Source organism: Felis catus, chromosome B1 (genome assembly GCF_018350175.1).
Source record: "Felis catus isolate Fca126 chromosome B1, F.catus_Fca126_mat1.0, whole genome shotgun sequence".
Taxonomy (NCBI): domain Eukaryota; kingdom Metazoa; phylum Chordata; class Mammalia; order Carnivora; family Felidae; genus Felis; species Felis catus.
This window is the reverse complement of record NC_058371.1, coordinates 173,823,232-173,841,188: the sequence shown is the minus strand read 5'-3', so window position 1 is coordinate 173,841,188 and position 17,957 is coordinate 173,823,232. Positions and strand designations below refer to the sequence as shown.

The following is a 17,957-nucleotide window of genomic DNA, read 5'->3' as shown; positions in this document are numbered from 1 at the left end:
CTTCATATTCTGTGTGTGTGTGTGTGTGTGTGTGTGTGTGTGTGTGTGTCTCCTCTGCCCCTCCCCCGCTCATGCTCGGTCTCTCTCTCTCTCTCTCTTAAAAATAAATAAAACATTAATAAACAAAATCTTTAAAAATAATAATAATAATTCAAGTTCAAACTCTTGTAAAAACCAATTCACCAGAGACAATGAGGGAAATGAATTGCCAGGAAGTCCAGGCTCTGGAATCCATCACTGGCATGACCTTGAACAATATACATAACCTCTTAGGAGCTCCCTCCTCTGACAGGAGGGGACGAGGAGGCATGGGGAGAAAAGTCCTACATAAAAACTAGAACCGAAGCTCCGAGAAAACATGGCCTTTGTCTGTCCATCTTCCACATTTCTATGTCCCTAAGGCCTGGCACAGAGCCTCACACATAGTAGGGGCTCAATAAATACTGTTAAAAAATCTAACTGTACCTGAATTGACCTGAATTGGCAATCACAGCTCCTCTGAGAACTCAAAGTCTATGATCTTAGCGTACCTGTAAGAAAACAGAATTGCTCACGGACCTGAACCTGATGCAGGCACAGCTCTAACAGCCAAATGCCATCAGAGGGTCCCCGTAGGAGACAAAAGGAGGCCATGCCTGGTGAAGGCAGATAATGTGACATGATCGCTACTTTGACGCACAGGGCTGAGAGACTGAAGGAGGACTTTTTTTTTTTCCTCAGAAAAACCAAAGCTTCCTCAAACTCCAAAGCCACTGAACATGTTAGCATCAAATGTGGATTTCTACCCCTCCGAGCCCTGTCACTGCCTGAACCTGGGAGCTGGGCAAAAGTAATCGCTCTGAGCCTGGTTCTTCATCTGTAGTGTGGAGAGATTATCACCCATAAGGTTGCATCTCAATCTCTGTCCCTCACTCAGCTTTTCTCCTCATCTGGCCAGTTCCACCTGCCTGTTCTTCCCCCTGAAAGGTCCCGGGCAGGTGTTAGCTTCCCTCCACCTCCACGTTTCAGGTGGGCTCAGCAGGGACTTTCAGGCTCTTCCACACAGGGACACAGGCACCCACCCAACTACTGCTTTTGCCCTTTAGAAACGTGCTCAGCAGCTAACAATCGAGGCAGGTGTTCCTATCTATGCCTACTTAAGTACAGTTTCTTCTCATATGTTTCTAGGCATGGCCTCTTTAAGGCCAGTGAGTCAAATGAAGGACTTTCATCAAACCTAAGATACCTCTGGGACACCTCGGTGGCTCAGTCAGTTAAGCATCCGACTTCGGCTCAGGTCATGATCTCACGGGTTGTGGGTTCAAGCCCCGTGTCGGGCCCTGGCTGACAGCTCAGAGCCTGGAGCCTGCTTTGGATTCTGTGTCTCCCTCTCTCTCTGCTCCTCCCCTGCTCATTCTCTCTCTCTCTCTCTCAAGAATAAACATAAAAAAACCTGAGATAACTTTTTTTGCTTTCTAAAAAAATGTATATTTTGCCCTGAAAAAATTACAAGCTCTGGAGAAAAATATTAGCTAACAGGCAGTGCCTGAAGTCTCTCATCATCCTCTCCTTGCCTGGAGCGTTAACAAAAGAACAGCAATGCAAAGGACTACAAATAATGCAGCCTGACCTCATCAGGGAGGCCCCCGGGGGACCCTTCAGTACACCCCAGTCATAGAGTTCAAAAGGAAGGAGGAGGAAAGGAAGGCACCAAAGGTCAGGCAAGCTGACCTTGTGATTGGCCCTGATGCTCAGGAGGCAGGGAGCACGGTCCATGAAAGAGCCTTGTCAGAAAGAAGACTTTTAACCCAGAACAGAGCCCCAGCACCGCAGTTTTGCACAGAAAACTCGGTCCACACTACCTCTTAATTTAACCCGCCCTCTGATCTGTAGGATACGAAGAACTAAAGCCGGGAAAACCTTCCAACTGCCTTGTTCCTAATTCTGATTCCACCTCCAATAGGAGGGGATAGTTATTTCTAAATCCTCTTAACACAGACAAGAAAATGGCCCAAATTCCGGAGAGACTTGCCAAACGTTAACTGTTAAAATGTCGTGAGAGTCCAATGCTCTAATATTCTTTAGAGGTAAAAAGGGATTCACAGAGCCTCAACTGATGCTTGAGAAATGGGCCAATAAATAAGACCAACCGAGAACGGGATGAAAATTATTGATGATAGTGAATATTTAGTAAATACTAACTCTGTGCCAAGGACAGACTGAGGAACAATATGTTACCTCACTGAAGTCCAACAACAACCCCGTTATAAAGATGAGGAACCTGAAGCTCGTAGGGGTTAAGCAGTCAGAAGCAGCACCGTTCAAATTAAGTCTAAAAACAGTTTAAAACTCAGCTTTTGGGGCGCCTGGGTGGTTCAGTCGGTTGAGCGTCCAACTTTGGCTCAGGTCATGACCTCGCAGTCTGTGAGTTCGAGCCCCGTGTCGAACTCTGTGCTGACAGGTGGGAGCCCGGAGCCTGCTTCTGATTCTGTGTCCCCTCTCTCTCTGTCCCTCCCCTGCTAATGCTGGGACTCTCTTTCTCAAAAATAAGTAATAATAAAACATTTTTTTAAATAATAAAAATAAATAAAACTCAGCATTTAATCACTAAAATAAATTCCTGAAATAATCAACAGAACCACTCCAATAATAGCTTAAAAAATAAAAAGCCATGTGTAATATTATGAATTTTTGTTTTGATAAAAAAGTGTTACGTACACTTTCCAAATCAATGTTTCAATAAGATCCTACCGTAAGATGCAAAAACGAACACAAACGTCAGAAATGTGTGATATCAAATGCTTACGACAGCTTCATTTTTAAAAAGCAAAAGAACAGTGATAATGAAGACAAGGCGGTGGCATTTGGAGGCTGAAAGCAATTTGATTTATTTAACTTCAAAGAACAAAAGCTTATTCTTCTAAGAAATCAAAACACATTTTCTGTGGAAAAAAAAGAGACCATTTTAACCGCATTGCCAAAATAAATCAGGCAGAGAGCAAGTTAGATCTCACTACAAAAAAGACCTCAGGCCAGTGAAACAGGGGGAAAAAAATAAGGGGAAGAAGAAATGCCAACAACAGATTTTGTTTTTTAAAAAGAGAAGGAGAGAGAGAGAGAGAGAAATGTAAGTCTAGTTTCTAGTATCAATCCCTAATTTTAAAAAAAGGAACCAAGCCAAGGAGTAGATATGATTTCACATGTGAATATTTAAATCAATTTCTTCACTAAAAATCCAAATTTAAACAAAAGCATTTTTCAGGAAAAAACAAAACATTCAAAACTGTATACTAGGCTGTATGAAAGGTGTGTAACACTCCTGTCTTACTTTATTAGCTATATTCTCGCAAACCTTCCGATTCAATCCTGAACCAGAGATTTGGGGCCCAAATGGAAAAATGTTGGGATTTCTCTAGCTGGAAAATCAAGTGATGTTAAATACCCAAAACATACCCTTTGGGGGTGGGGGGCGGAGCAGGGGGCGTGAGAAATATTAAAATACCTAGCAAGAAAAATTTTAATGAATAAATTTTTTACAGGTCAATGACTACTCCTTTCCCTTCTTTTTCAGAATCCATTCTCATCAGACTTGGCCACTCAGCAGGCCCCAACTCCAGGAGGCTCTGACCACAGGGTCCACTTTCCCCAGACCCAGATGGGAGGTCAGGCCTGTGACTCCAGAACCCTGGCAGGGGGCGGGGCTCTAAACTCCACCTTCTTGCTGGTGACTCTGAACACGTCGCTTAAACTCTGCTTTCATTTGCAGAATCGGGCACTAACTAGCACCTACCTATTGCTGTTGTGAGGATTAAATCAGTGAATATGTGCGATGTGCCTTTCAAAGCATGTCAGGTACATAGTAAATACTGGATATACAACAGGTATTTAAATTACTCAATGGCTCATGAGCATTCATGATATAATTCTCTCCACTTCCGCGTTTGTTTGAAAATTTCCATAATAAAACTTTTTATTTTTAATTTCGAAACTAATTACAATAGAAGGCTCGGAAAACACATCCCCTTTCTAAGGTCATTCATGAGCTCGTTGTGGACTTTGGATGGCTTAGTCCAATATGATTACCCTCTAGTAAGATAGAGCCAACCACACGCCAGACTCTGTTGCACTTGCCTTAAATCAATGAATTTAATGTCCTTATGTCATATTCAAGGAAAGTGGGTTTACGTGGGAGTTAAGTACAATTTCCACGAGGTGAAGCTAGGATGTGAGACCACGTCTGCTGGTCAAATCCAATGTTCTCTTACGAAATCCTGGTGGATGACTGTGTACTTTGATGAGAATATCGAACTGTAAATCAGATGTGGTCAGGACTTCAGATGACTGGATCAAATTCTTATGGTCAGATACAGGCAGAATTGGGGCCAAGAAAACCATCTGAGCAATCCTAATTCTTGTAACCTTCTCAAATCTCAAGTGCCCCTCTCTCCAGGAAGTCGGGCCAAGACTGAGCCTGACACGGGATCACGCTGCACTTCCTGCCTCAGGGAGACCAGTGTCTTCTTACACGGGGTCTGCTCCAACACATGGCCAGGCTGAGGACTCAAGGGCAAACTGTCGTCACAACCCATAGCTTTCTCTGCTGCTGAGAGGGCTGGGCCTTCCTCACCTTACACGCGGACAGCCAGATGCTTCTCTTCTCAGGATTAAAGTCCTCACGACTTTAATCAGATTTACCTCTTATTTACCAAAGTCACTCGCATTCCAACTCGAATACCGAGAATACCATCCACTCTGTTCAATGAAACTTTCCGTGACGACAGAAGCGTTCCGGATCTGCACTGTCCGGTATGGCAGCCCTAGCTGGCCAACTGTGGCTACTGAACATGAGACGTGGCCGAGTGCAACCGCAAAACTACATTTTTCATTTTGATTAGTTTAGATTTAAGTAGCCACAGGTGATTAGTGGCTACCATATTAGGACACAAGGTTCTGGATCACTGTGGAAATGCCCTCCGTTCATGGGTCTAGGGGTGCCTCTTAGTAAAAGCATCTTAGGACAGTAGAAGAATATAGTTGGTCTTGTAGTCAGAGCCTAGGTTCAAATCAGCTCCTCCTTCCAGTTAAGTGACCCTTAACATGTAACTTACCCTTTCCATTCACTGGCCCTCTCGTCTATAAAACTGGGAAAATGATGTCCATCCCATTAGAGATGTTTATAATGGTGACATGTGAGACCTGTATCAATCAATACAATGTCCAGACGACTAGAATACTGAATCCACATCAGCTGCTTTTACTGTCTTCATCATTCTCTTCCTTTTCTTAAATCCCTCTTGGTTCCCTCCCCAAGGCACCAGTAACTGGCTGAGAAGTCAGAGATAGACTTTTCTGCTCTTCTTTATTTTTAAAGTTTGTTTATTTATTTGTTTGTTTATTTACTGAGAGAGAGAGAGAGAGAGAGAGCACATGCACACATGCACCCACCAGCAGGGGAGGGGCAGAGAGAGAGGCAGAAAGAGAATCCCAAGCAGGCTCTGCACTGTTAGTGCAGAGGCCAACTCGGGGCTCGAATCCACAAACTGTGAGATCATGACCTGAGCCAAAATCAAGAGTCAGATGTAACATACTGAGCACCCCCTGTCACCCTTGTTCCTCTTCTTTAAAGAAAGCCCTATTGGCTTCTAAACTCAGGGAAAGGGGCCAGATGGTTCCCAAATGCAAGACTGCTAGAACTAACATTGGCAGCTCTCAGAGCCCCTGTGTCTTAGAGATTTCAAGAGCACTACTCCTCCAGATCATCCTCACCCCCTCCGAGCCTGGGCAGATCAGCAGAGAAACTTCACTCGCAAGGCACTTCTCTCCCCAACTCGGCCGCGCCAGCCACATCCCCGCTGGACTCCTGGGCTCAGGTTCAACCTTGCCTCTCTCCTGCACCTTCAAGACCCCAGCCAGCCTACCTCCCCACGCCCCACCCTCCCCTCCCTTTGCCAGTGTGACCTCTTCTGCCTTCACATCCAGGCTCTGGAAGTTTGACTGGAGTTTCCAGAGCATAATCACTCCAGAGTCTGTGCACTCGCCTTCTTACACATAATGAGAAACGTGAAAGGGGTGAAGGCTACCCAAGCCAGAACAGAAAGAAAAGAGTCAGATGAAAGCTAAGCCAATAGCAAATTATCACAAGCCTTTTTTCTTTTCGGACCACTATCATTCAAAATGAAGATTGCCCAGCCAAGAAGCATCCACTTTTGCTTTTTAAATCACTTCAAAATATTTACTTGGAAGAGTAATACTCCTACTGGGGCACATCAAAGAAAACTGGTTTCCAACTCAATTGAAGGAAAAAACATAGGTTTGTTTGCTCCAGACTTTTTCAAATCACAGTTTACCTAGAAATGACGACAAGATTATATTTCATTTCACCTGCATGGGTTGTTAAAGGATATTTAATAAGCTGCCAACATTAAAAACCTGTGGTGATTTCACATTTTAAAAGTCTAGATTTCTGCCTTTTTTTTTTTTTTTTTTTTTTTTTTGCAGAAGAACTAGCAACACTTAAGTGCCTTCTGCCTTGTGGTGATAGAAGCCCTGTGGCTGGGTTTGCCGCAATCCCGGCCATTCCACATTGCTTCTGAAGGAACCCTCTCTCCCCATTACCATGCAGGCCAGGCCCCTGGAGGCAGCCAAGCTCGTGGTCTCTTTACAAGAAGCTCTGAAAAGGCAAATAATCTCAATCCATCCCCGACAGTCCTACAGGTTGTCACTTCCCTGCCAAGTCATTCCCACACTCCCACACACCCCAGGAGGCTCCAGCACCTTCTCCCCACCGTGCCCCGCCCCCCATGTCACCCCAGCTGCAACTCACCTGCTACTCTGAGTCACTCCGTTCTCCCCTCACAGGTGTCACAGGCACCTCCCCATTGACGCCGTCAGTCCCACTAACTGACATCAAACTTCTCCGCTCCTTCTGGTTTGACTTGTGTTCCACTTTTGTCACTCTAAACCTGAGGAGGCAAAGAGCAGACGTGATGGGTGTTGCTTTTTTAGTAAAAAAGAATCAAGAGTGAATCAAAAATCTAGAGGATCCTGGGGCACCTGGGGGGCTCAGTCTGCTAAGCATCCAACTCTTTTTTTTTTTTTTTTAATTTTTTTTTCAACATTTATTTATTTTTGGGACAGAGAGAGACAGAGCATGAACGGGGGAGGGGCAGAGAGAGAGGGAGACACAGAATCGGAAGCAGGCTCCAGGCTCTGAGCCATCATCCCAGAGCCCAACGCGGGGCTCGAACTCACGGACCGCGAGATCGTGACCTGGCTGAAGTCGGACGCTTAACCGACTGCGCCACCCAGGCGCCCCTGTTAAGCATCCAACTCTTGATACGGGCTCAGGTCATGATCTCCCGGTCTGTGGGTTTGAGTCCCATGTGGAACTCTGTGCTGACAGGGCAGAACCTGCTTGGGATTGTCTCTGCCCCTCCCCGGCTCATGCACACTCTGTCTCTCAAAATAAATAAATAAACTTTTACTTTTTTTTTTTTTTTTTTAATCTAGAGGATCCCAAAGGATCTCAGTCAAAAGTTGGGACATCAACGAAAAAAGCCCTAGTCAATAGGAGGGGCGTTCCCACCCAGCAAACGCCCCTGTCTCCTGCCAAAGTTTCCAGCTGATTTTCACTCGACACATCACACACAATGCTGGCTACTTTACAGAGCATGAAAAATGCATTAAAAAGTTTGGGTACCCAAATTTTAAACAGCCTCAGGGTTGTGGTTTCTAACAAGGACACGAGATTACCATCAGTTGTTTTAACCACAGAAGGCTGGAGAAAAGCACAACTAGTTTTCAGTTAGACTGATGTAACCAAAATGTTCACTCAAGAACCGCCTCAGAGTGCACCCCTCAGAGAGACTTATCTCCGCACACATTTGGCCAGAGGAGCCCCAACCATGAATTTTATCAGGATCAGTTGGTGGTAGTTTCTGTGTGTGTTCCGTTTTTGACAGTTTTTTTTTTTTTTTTTTAAGGCAAATTTAGCTTTTCATTAAGGGTTAAGGAAAAAGTGAAGGGAATAAGGAGGAGATTTTCACTGAGAATTAGAGTCTGCTCGGCTTCCCCTCTCCTCTGAAGAGAACAGTCACCAGGCTCACGGCAGGGATTTTGTGCTCTGTAGTTCAGAGGCCCCCGCACAGCCTCCAAGTTTGGCCTTCACCTGCAGATCATGAAAAACATGGTGGCGATCCACAGCACCCTCATAAACTGCATATTGTTACCAGGAAAACAAGTACAAGAATATGTCCATATGGGAAAAAGATAGAATAAAGATGCTCAGATTAGAAAACACACGTGCTCCTGCAGTTCACAAGAGTATCCCTCCAGCGAATGCAAAACTGAAAGTGGTTAAACACTTGATAAGAATCAAGCCCCTGAAGCTGCCACAAGGACTTCCGGCAGAGGAGGACCCATCTGGCACGCGGCTCGGCTCGAGAGTGCTGGGGAGTCGGTAGCGTGGTGGCATCTCAAGCCCATACATCAGGAAGCACTTATGTCCTGATGCCAGAACAGATTCGTATTAAAAAATGAACATCAGAGGGGCGCCTGGGTGGCGCAGTCGGTTAAGCGTCCGACTTCAACCAGGTCACGATCTCGCGGTCCGTGAGTTCGAGCCCCGCGTCAGGCTCTGGGCTGATGGCTCGGAGCCCGGAGCCTGTTTCCGATTCTGTGTCTCCCTCTCTCTCTGCCCCTCCCCCGTTCATGCTCTGTCTCTCTCTGTCCCAAAAATAAATAAAAACGTTGAAGAAAAAAAAAAAAATGAACATCAGGGGCGCCTGGGTGGCTCAGTCATGACCTCACCGTTTGTGGGTTCAAGCCCCGCGTCGGGCTCTGTGCTGACAGCTCAGAGCCTGGAGCCTGCTTCAGATTCTGTGTCTCCCTCTCTCTCTGCCCCTCCCCTGCTTGTACTCTGTCTGTCTCTCTCTCTCTTTCTCTCAAAAATAAATAAACATTAAAAAAACTTTTTAATTAAATCATTTTTGTTTAAAGATAATGAGAAAATGTTTTCATTAAAATACATCTTAGGGGTGCCTGGATGGCTCAGTCAGTTAAGCGTCAGACTCTTGATTTCTGCTCAGGTTATGACCTCACAGTTCATGAGATCAAGCCCTGTATTGGGCTCTGCACTGACATGCTCTCTCTTTCCTCTCTCTGCCTTTCTCTACTTGTGCTCTTTCTCTCTTTCTCTCTCTTGTTCTCAAAAATGAACATGAGGGGCGCCTGGGTGGCGCAGTCGGTTAGGCGTCCGGCTTCAGCCAGGTCACGATCTCGCGGTCCGTGAGTTCGAGCCCCGCGTCGGGCTCTGGGCTGATGGCTCAGAGCCTGGAGCCTGTTTCCGATTCTATGTCTCCCTCTCTCTGCCCCTCCCCCGTTCATGCTCTGTCTCTCTCTGTCCCAAAAATAAATAAACGTTGAAAAAAAAATTTAATTAAAAAAAAAACATGAAAAAAAATTTTAATTAAAAAAATAAAATATATTTTATTTTTTTTTCAACGTTTATTTATTTTTGGGACAGAGAGAGACAGAGCATGAACGGGGGAGGGGCAGAGAGAGGGAGACATAGAATCGGAAACAGGCTCCAGGCTCTGAGCCATCAGCCCAGAGCCCGACGCGGGGCTCGAACTCACGGACCGCGAGATCGTGACCTGGCTGAAGTCAGACACTTAACCGACTGCGCCACCCAGGCGCCCCTAAAAAAATAAAATATATTTTAAATGTTTATCTATTTTTGAGAGAGGGAGAGAGAGAGAGAGAGAGCATGAGTGGGGGAGGGGCAGAGCGAGAGGGAGACACAGACTCAGAAACAGGTTCCAGGCTCTGAGCTGTCAGCACAGAGCCCAACATGGGGTTTGAACCCACAAACTTCGAGATCACAACCTGAGCCAAAGTGAGGTGCTTAACCAACTGAGCCACCCAGGTGCCCCAAAACATGAAATATTTAAAAAAAAAATTTTTTTTTAACATTTATTCATTTTTGAGAGACAGAGTGTGAGTGGGGCAGGGGCAGAGCGAGAGGGAGACACAGAATCCAAAGCAGGCTCCAGACTCTGAGCTGTCAGTCCAGAGCCCAATGCGGAGCTCAAACTCATGGACCACAAGATCGTGACCTGAGCCAAAGTCGGACACTTAACCGACTGAGCCACCCAGGTGCCCCTAAAATATACTTTAAATAATAGTCATTTCCACTGGCAAAAAAAAAAAAAAAAAAAGAATTAAAAGAGAAGTTAAGGAAAGTTACTCAGTCTGACTGTTTTTCTAGTTCATCGTGTATCAAAATCCCAAAGTTTTTCATAATAGTTTCTCTCTAGTTCTGGTTTTAAATTTCCTTAAAACCACCTAAAACAAAATACATCCTCCTTCTTTGTCCAAATGAGATTACCAGCCACAGGGAGGAGGGAGACTCGGAGGAAGTAAAAGAAGAATCAGAGAAAAGTCGTAACTACAGATCTGCTCGGTGGAAATGTAAGAGCCCCTCTGAGCAACACGAGAGGCCTGTAATGATTAAACGCTCCCGGCATTCTACATCCGAGAAAGAGAGCTGCATTTGGGGCATTTATAAGAGCCGTGCTGAATCTCAGTTGAAAATTTCAGCAGATTTTTTTTTTAAAGCAAACAAAATACGCTTTGTCTAAACAAGCCACAGGTTCTCATGACATTCCACATTCACAGACTCCCATGACTCTGCTTCTTAATAAAACAGTGTGGTCATGAGTTGTACTCTTTTGCTATAAGCGAGCAAACAGCCCTGCAGTTTTCTCATTTCTTGCGCATAATAAAAACCAAACCGAATCAAAATAATAGTAAGAGCCAACATCCGAATGAGTAAAAAGTGCGAAAACCGGTCGAAGTTACGTAAGTCATCGTATTTAATCATCACAGAACCCAGTGAGCTGAGCACTACTGCTGTCCTCGTTTTATAGAGGGGGAAACTGAGGCACAGAGAAAAGTGAGTCTGTAAGCAGTCGTGCCTGCCCTCCAACCAGGTAGAGGCAACGAGTTCAGGCTACTCTGTCCGGGGTTTGTTCGCAGAGAAACAAGGAGCGTGGGCTCAGTACTGTCAGCTCTGGCCTCCCCGGTCGGCCTCCAGCACACATACTCCTTTTATTTTATTTTATTTTTATAGGTTTTTTTCTTAAGTATATTTATTTATTTTGAGGTGGGGGAGGGGAAGAGAGAGAGGGAGACAGAGACTCCCAAGCAGGCTCTGTGCTGTCAGCGCAGAGCCCGCGACTCGGGGCTCGAATTCACGAAACGTGAGATGGTGACCTGAGCCGAAATCAAGAGTCAGATGTCTAACCGACTGAGCCACCAGGGCGCTCCCAACCGGCGCACATAACAACCATTACTTTCTACTGCCTTTCCACGTGCAGCCTTGACAAGGCGGTTCCCGCGTGAGACTCAACACGGAAACAGCAGACGCCGCAAAAGCATCCTCCGTGCCTTCAGACCGATTCCCCGCTGAGCTGCAAGAGCTCCCCATCACATGCGGGTCGCAAGGAAATGGTACCGGAGGACTGGAAAGGCCAGGACACAAGGAAAGTGGCCTCAAAGAAGGCAGCCCTGGAATCCACACGGAACTTACGTGGCAGACACTGCAGAGCAGGGGACCAGCCCCACCCCTTCTCTCCTCCCCGAGAGCTGGCACGGAGGGATGGCTGAGTGTCGGGGTCCGGACAGCAGCACGTGAGCGAAAATGAAACGTGTGGCTTCCGGGCCTGGCTCAGCAAACCTACGAACAATCTTCCTCGTACGTTTGCCTTCTACTTGCAAAGCTGGCAGGGCCGCAGGGTGGAAAGCACCTGGCAGGCTGATCCTGCACTCTGTACCAGTGAAATAGAAACTTCTGTTCTGTGTTGAGTTGAAATTTGGGCTTTATCTATTAGAGCAAGGCTGCTAGTGAATTTTGTGTGTTAGCCTGACTCGACTCATGGATCCCAAAGGGCTGGTATGATGTTATTTCTGGGGGTGCCTATGAGGGTGTTTCCAGAAGAGATTAATTAGCACTCAAATCCGTAGATCAAGTAAAGAAGAGTAAAGCTCTCTCACCGATGAGGGTGTGCGTCATCAAACCCCGTAAAAGACTAAACAGAACAAAAAGGCCCAGGCAGGAAGAATTTGTTTTTTTTCTCTTCCTGCCCCGGAACATCAGCCTTGTGGTTCTCAGGCCTTTGGAATGGGGCTGAATTACACCATCAGCTTTCCTGGGTCTCCAGCTTGCAGAGGGCAGACTGTGGGACCTCTCGGCCTCCCTAATCATGCAAGCCAATTCCTATATTAAATTTCCTCCTATATATATCCTATGAGCTCTGTTTGTCCAGAGAACCCTAATACAGCAAGGAATTATTTTTTTTTTTACCTTAATTAATACACCTGACCTCTAACCTAGCAATAGCCACCTCTTAGGATTCCTCTGCTGCTGGAAAAATGTAGGACTCACAGCAGAAAACATTTAAAAGTCCAGAGATATGACCCGAGCCAGGCTTAGGTGGTCATTCTCTATATTTAACAGGTATGCACCAATCCACACACCACAGAAAGCATGTCACACAAACCCAAAGCATCCACAGGGATCTTACCTGCCAACAGAGAGGACGGTGACCTCTCCCTGACGCCTCGCGTGGCCCTGTTTGGATTTGTTGGTAGGTCTTATGAAGTGCCACCGTTTGTGCCTACACCGATGACACACGTCCCTCTCGACAGCACCGCCCACTGTGTGCAGATGGTGGCCACAGATGTGCTTCCCGGGGGTGCCTCCTGGCGACAGGGGCCCGGGACTCACAGGTGGGCTCCCAGGAGTGCTGGGCGTCACAGGGCTAAGGGGGGGAAGAGGAAACAGTAGAACCGGTTACTTACAAAAAGTACTAGCTAAGGCGATCTCTCCCTTGCAATTCAAATAGCAGGTTTAAATCACAGCCAAGTGTCTGCCTAGATCTCTCAACAAAGAGATCCCCCGGACACATGTGCGTTGAAGGACAGACACACGTGAATTCCCAACAAATTATCAAATGACTTAAAATAGAATGTTTGATCCAGACTGACTACTGCATCAAAGGAAGAAAGCTTTTAGGTCAAGATATCAAAAGTAATGCTCCAGCGATGTTGATGGTGTTGACAGCAGTAACAAAAAGAGCTAACAGTATTCTAAGCATTTGATATGTGTTAATTCAGTTAATCTTTACAAAACCTTCCAAGGTTGGTATTATGAACTTCCTCATTTTAAACATGAGAAGTTAAGGAACTTGCCAAGGACACACAGCTAATAAATGATGGATCTGAGATCCAGATCTGGAAAGTCTAATTCTAGAAACCATGCACTTAAGCACCATGCTACAGTGCTTCAAAAAAACAAGGGAGCCCACATTCTTTGATAGCCGGGGAAAAAAGTCCAGGCAAAACATAAAAAGGAGAAGTATATAGGTCAGATGTTGGCAACTTTCAAAAGACACGTCAAGACTCTGGTCCACTAGAAAAGGAGGACTTAAAACAGGACAGGGCCAGCCCGACCAGGCATCAGCCCTGTGTCATGGTAGAGGCGGGCAAGGTGGGGCGGCATGTCACCGCACAGGCTGACACCTGAGCCTGTCCTAGAGCCCCAGAGGCACGTGGATGTCTTATGACAGCATGAACCAGCCTTTCTGCTGCTGAGAACCATCCCACTTGCACTTTTAAAAAGAAGTGTGCATGGTTGAGGAGAGTCTCAAACACCACGGACAGCCAAAAGCTTTCTGGTGTTCGTTAAGGACGCTCTTTAGGTTGTTAAAATAAAAACACGCAGCAGCAGCTTTCTGAGATAAAACAATGCCAAATTAACACCACATAGTGGAAAGTAGAATTCAAAATTTTTGTTTAATGACATCCGTTTGACAAACGCTCATCGAGTACCCGCGGTGCATAAAAGCCAATGGCAGGCACTATACCACGCCCAAAAATAACCGAGGCAAACACGCCGTGAGCCAACATGGTCCAAACACCATGGTCAGGGCTGGAACGTGGGAGAAATCCCAGCTCATATGTCTCTATGTAGCTCTATGAACTACACCACCAGGACTTCCTAAACAGAGCTTCCTGCATGAGCTTCCTGGTGAAAATGCAAGCCTAACACACCAGTCTGACAAACACAAGATATCCAAGATATGCCAGAAGCACCGCCCCACAGAGTAAGCAGGAAAAAGGTGCCAAACTCCTTGCCCTGTCCCTCAGTCCCAAGTTGCCCTCCTGGCCCTTCTTCCTACTGTCCACGGTGCGTTCTCTGGCCTCCCTGGACTGAACCTTTGGGGCTTTCTCCACCTACAAGCAAGCAGCCCCTGCCTCTTGTCTCTGCCTGTCGAACCTGGGTCAGATGGCATTGCCGTGGACCTTCTATGAACCTTCCGTCACCTCCCACTGGCCCCATGGAGTTTGCAGAGCATCCAGTCTTTGCTTCTCCCACGGCACAGTCATGCGCATCCCCATCGTAAGGCCTCACACCCACGCCTCCATTCCCCACTAGACTGAGTCTCCGTGCCAACAATCTGTGAATGCCCAGCTCCAGCACTGTGCCCAGCACTGAGCAGGCATTCAATAAATGCTCCTAGCTGACAAAATAAAAAATTATATAGAAATATAGTTATCTGTAATTCATTAGGAAGGACTATAATGCTCCATAACCAAACCAGCCTGATTTTTGCTGAATCGTCGTTACTCCTGGAGGTCTCTCAATGCCCCAGGCCACTTGTCTTCCTTATAATAACCCAAGAAAGTGGGTACAATGGCCATCTCCATTTATAAATGATGGAACTTGAGCTCAGAGTGGTTAGTTAACTTGCCCACAAAGAGGTGGCCAATAAGTGGTGCCCAATTCCAAGGCTGTTAACTTCTTCAGCGTATCTCCAACACTGCAGTTCTCAACCAGGGCTTAGTTCTCCCCAGTGGACGCTGATGCTGTGTGGGGACATTCTGGGTTGTCACATGGGGGACCGGGCGGGGGTGGGGGGGGGAAGGGGACGGGGCAGGGGGGAGAAGACACCAGAATCTAGTGAGCAGAGACCAGGAACACCGATAAACATCCCAGGATGCACAGGACGGTTCCCCACAGCAAAGAATTATCTGGCCCAAATGTCAACAGCACCAAAGCTGGGAAACCTGTTCTAATAGATAAGCAAAAAAAAAAAAAAAAAAAAAAAAAAAAAAGTCCCACTGAATGGAGTGGAGGGAGAAGCGCTCACCTTTCAGGGTCACCCAGGCTGTTATCTGCTACCATTGCCTTTAAAACATCAACGTTTGCTAAGGAAAAAAAAAGAAAGTAAAGGATTACAATGGGATGAATCACATCAGCAATCCTAGAATTATTACATCAGAAAAGCTGTTGGTAGAAAAATAAGAAAGAAAAGGAAAGCTGTTGGGAAAACATCCGAGTTCCTTCAGTTCACAGGACCCTGGGGTCCCAGAGAAAGGAGAGTTTTTCCCAAGGCAACCCCTCGAAATGGCACCATCGACAGATAACTCACCATGCTGGAATTTAGTCTGAGTGCCAGACAGTCCACACAAAGGAAAGCAGATTACTGCAGAGCTGTGCTTCTGACACGTCATTGCAACATAACATAGAAATATACATTTCTTCCCCCGCTCCCAAACCACAGGGAAATTTACATGTTGCTATTCCACTGCATTCAACTCCCTTTGCTAAATATGCATGACATGCATGTCTTAAGAGACCTGTATTCTAAGTAACTAACTTGAATCTAAAAAAATAAATTAAAAAAATAAATAAACCGGTTAAAAAAAAAAAAAAAGATCTGTATTCTAACAAGTTACACGTGCCCAAATCACAAGCTTCACCTCTGGATCCACATGTATTATCAGGTCTGTCTCACATATAATCAGGGATGGGAGATAATTTTCCAGGTGGGCCATTTGGCTCAGCTCAGCTTCAGGACCATATAAGACCTTAACTCTGGCCAGATACTTTAAATTTCCAAGAGGTGGTCACAAATATAAGTTACCTAATATGGACTGAATTAAATTGGACTTCTAACATTAATTTTTCAAAAAATCCAAATTTTTAGGCGGAGGGTGTAGGCTATCAACAAAAACAAACTGTATCTAAGCTTCTTGGGTCCCCACTCCCCCTCCCCCTCCCGCCTCCACAAACACACATCTTTAAGCCTCTGACAGAGCAGTTAGACTCTCAAGGATGAAAGACTGAGTGTTCAAGTTCCTTTTGGATATTTAATTGGCAAGGCCAAATGTTATTACTGACTCCTACCCTTTTCATTGATTTTTAAAGTGCTGTTCTCATGAGGGACCACAAATTCTCCAGAGATGAAATAAAAAATCACTATTTATCATGTGAGCCAACACCAACATTTAACATTTAACATTTCAAATGACATCCCTAGGGGAAGAAAATTCAACACTACTGATTTTAAGTATTAACAGTGAAGGGTTTATCCAGTGATTCTCAACTTTTTAAAAACTAAATTTATCTGGGCACCTGGGTGGCCCAGTTAAGCACCTGCTTCTTGATTTCGGCTCAGGTCATGATATCACTGTTTGTGAGTCTGAGCCCCACATCAGACTCCACACTGAGTATGGAGCCTGCTTGGGATTCTCTCTCTCTCCCTCTCTCTCTGCCCCTCCCCAACTTCTCTCAAATAAATTAAATTTAAGTTTTTTAATTGAAATAATTATTGGCCCACCCAGGAGCCTTTTGCAACATCTTTTTCCTAATCACCCTCTCATGAAATTCTAATCTTGAAGATGCATACCTGTTTACATAGTAGATGCAAATCTGTGTTTTATATGTAAAATAATTAGGGGTTTTTGCTGCCATGATCCATTTCCCCCCTTTACAACCATTGCAAATAAACAGATTTTTTTAAAAGAAATATTAACACAACATGCCATCTTTTTTTTTTTTTTTGTAAGTTTATTTATTTATTTTGAGAGAGAGAGAGCGTGCGAACAAGGGAAGGGCAGAGAAAGGAGGAGAGACAGAATTCGAAGCAGGCTCCGCACCATCAGCACAGAGCCCAGTTGGGAGCTTGAACTCATGAACCGTGAGATCATGACCTGAGCCGAAATCAAGAGTTGGACACTTAACTGATTGAGCCCCCCAGGTGCAACCATTAACACAGCAGGCCATCTTTTCTAAAAGAAATATCCTCTTTGCCCTTCATGACTGTCTGTGAGGATGGCCAAATGCATTCCCTAACACACGTTTTGACCTAAGTAAGACTCTTGTCGTTACTGAAAACGTACTGAAATGGATCGGCAGCTTGTATGTTCTCCCACACAACAAAGAAGACACGTCACCTTCTGTGACACAAACTCCAGTCTAGTGATGTCACTCATTTTCCTTTTGACTAATAATGAGGATGCACAAAATTAATTTCTGTGTAGTCAAGGGGTTTAGGGAATACCCACAGTAATTTGCCAGTTGACGCTTATTCTCTGCCATCTAAACTTCAAGACTACAAACATTAAAGAGGGAAAACAACAACAAAAAAGGTATGAAAACAAAGATAGCACTAACGGCACTCACAAGAATGGGTTTTTTAAAAACAAAAGTTTAAATTAGTTGCCGGAGAAAATTTACCACCTCTAAAGATGACCTTCCTTAGAAACATGGAGTCAGAAAATGATCGAGGAAGATTATTAAAATACATTAAAATCATTCCTAAAACTGTTCTTTTATAAACTTGTGTTATTTTTTCTATATTTATGTGCTCGTGTACCTCGCCCTTATCTCTCATAAAAATTAATAAATAGGCCCATTGTTTGCTATGAGTGAATTCTTTAAGAGTGGACTCAAGTTTCTGTGTAAACATGACCCACACCCTCCCTGTCCGAGGAGGTTCAGTGTGTGAGGTCATGTGGTTTCCCGGGATGAGAAAACTTTCGAACATAACCTCACCATTAGGACTCAAACACATGCTTGAATTTGGCTGTAAAATTACTATGAAGGAACAATCATCTGATTAAGTTCTTTT

General features: G+C 45.1%; 1 protein-coding gene across 3 annotated transcripts in view; it reads right to left on the bottom strand.

Moving 5' to 3' along the window:
* RELL1 (RELT like 1) overlaps positions 1-17,957 on the bottom strand; it is a 70,226-nt gene that overhangs the window by 12,310 nt on the left and 39,959 nt on the right. For 2 of the 3 annotated variants that reach the window (XM_023253210.2, XM_045056477.1), the window contains exons 4-6: positions 15,192-15,249; positions 12,564-12,800; positions 6,803-6,941 (exon numbers count right to left, since the gene is read on the bottom strand). In XM_023253210.2, the coding sequence (XP_023108978.1) occupies positions 6,806-6,941; positions 12,564-12,800; positions 15,192-15,249 (431 nt within the window). In that variant the 3' untranslated portion in view covers positions 6,803-6,805. Of the gene's footprint in view, positions 1-6,197; positions 6,327-6,802; positions 6,942-12,563; positions 12,801-15,191; positions 15,250-17,957 lie in introns of those variants that run through there. The other variant, XM_045056478.1, reaches the window with a different exon arrangement.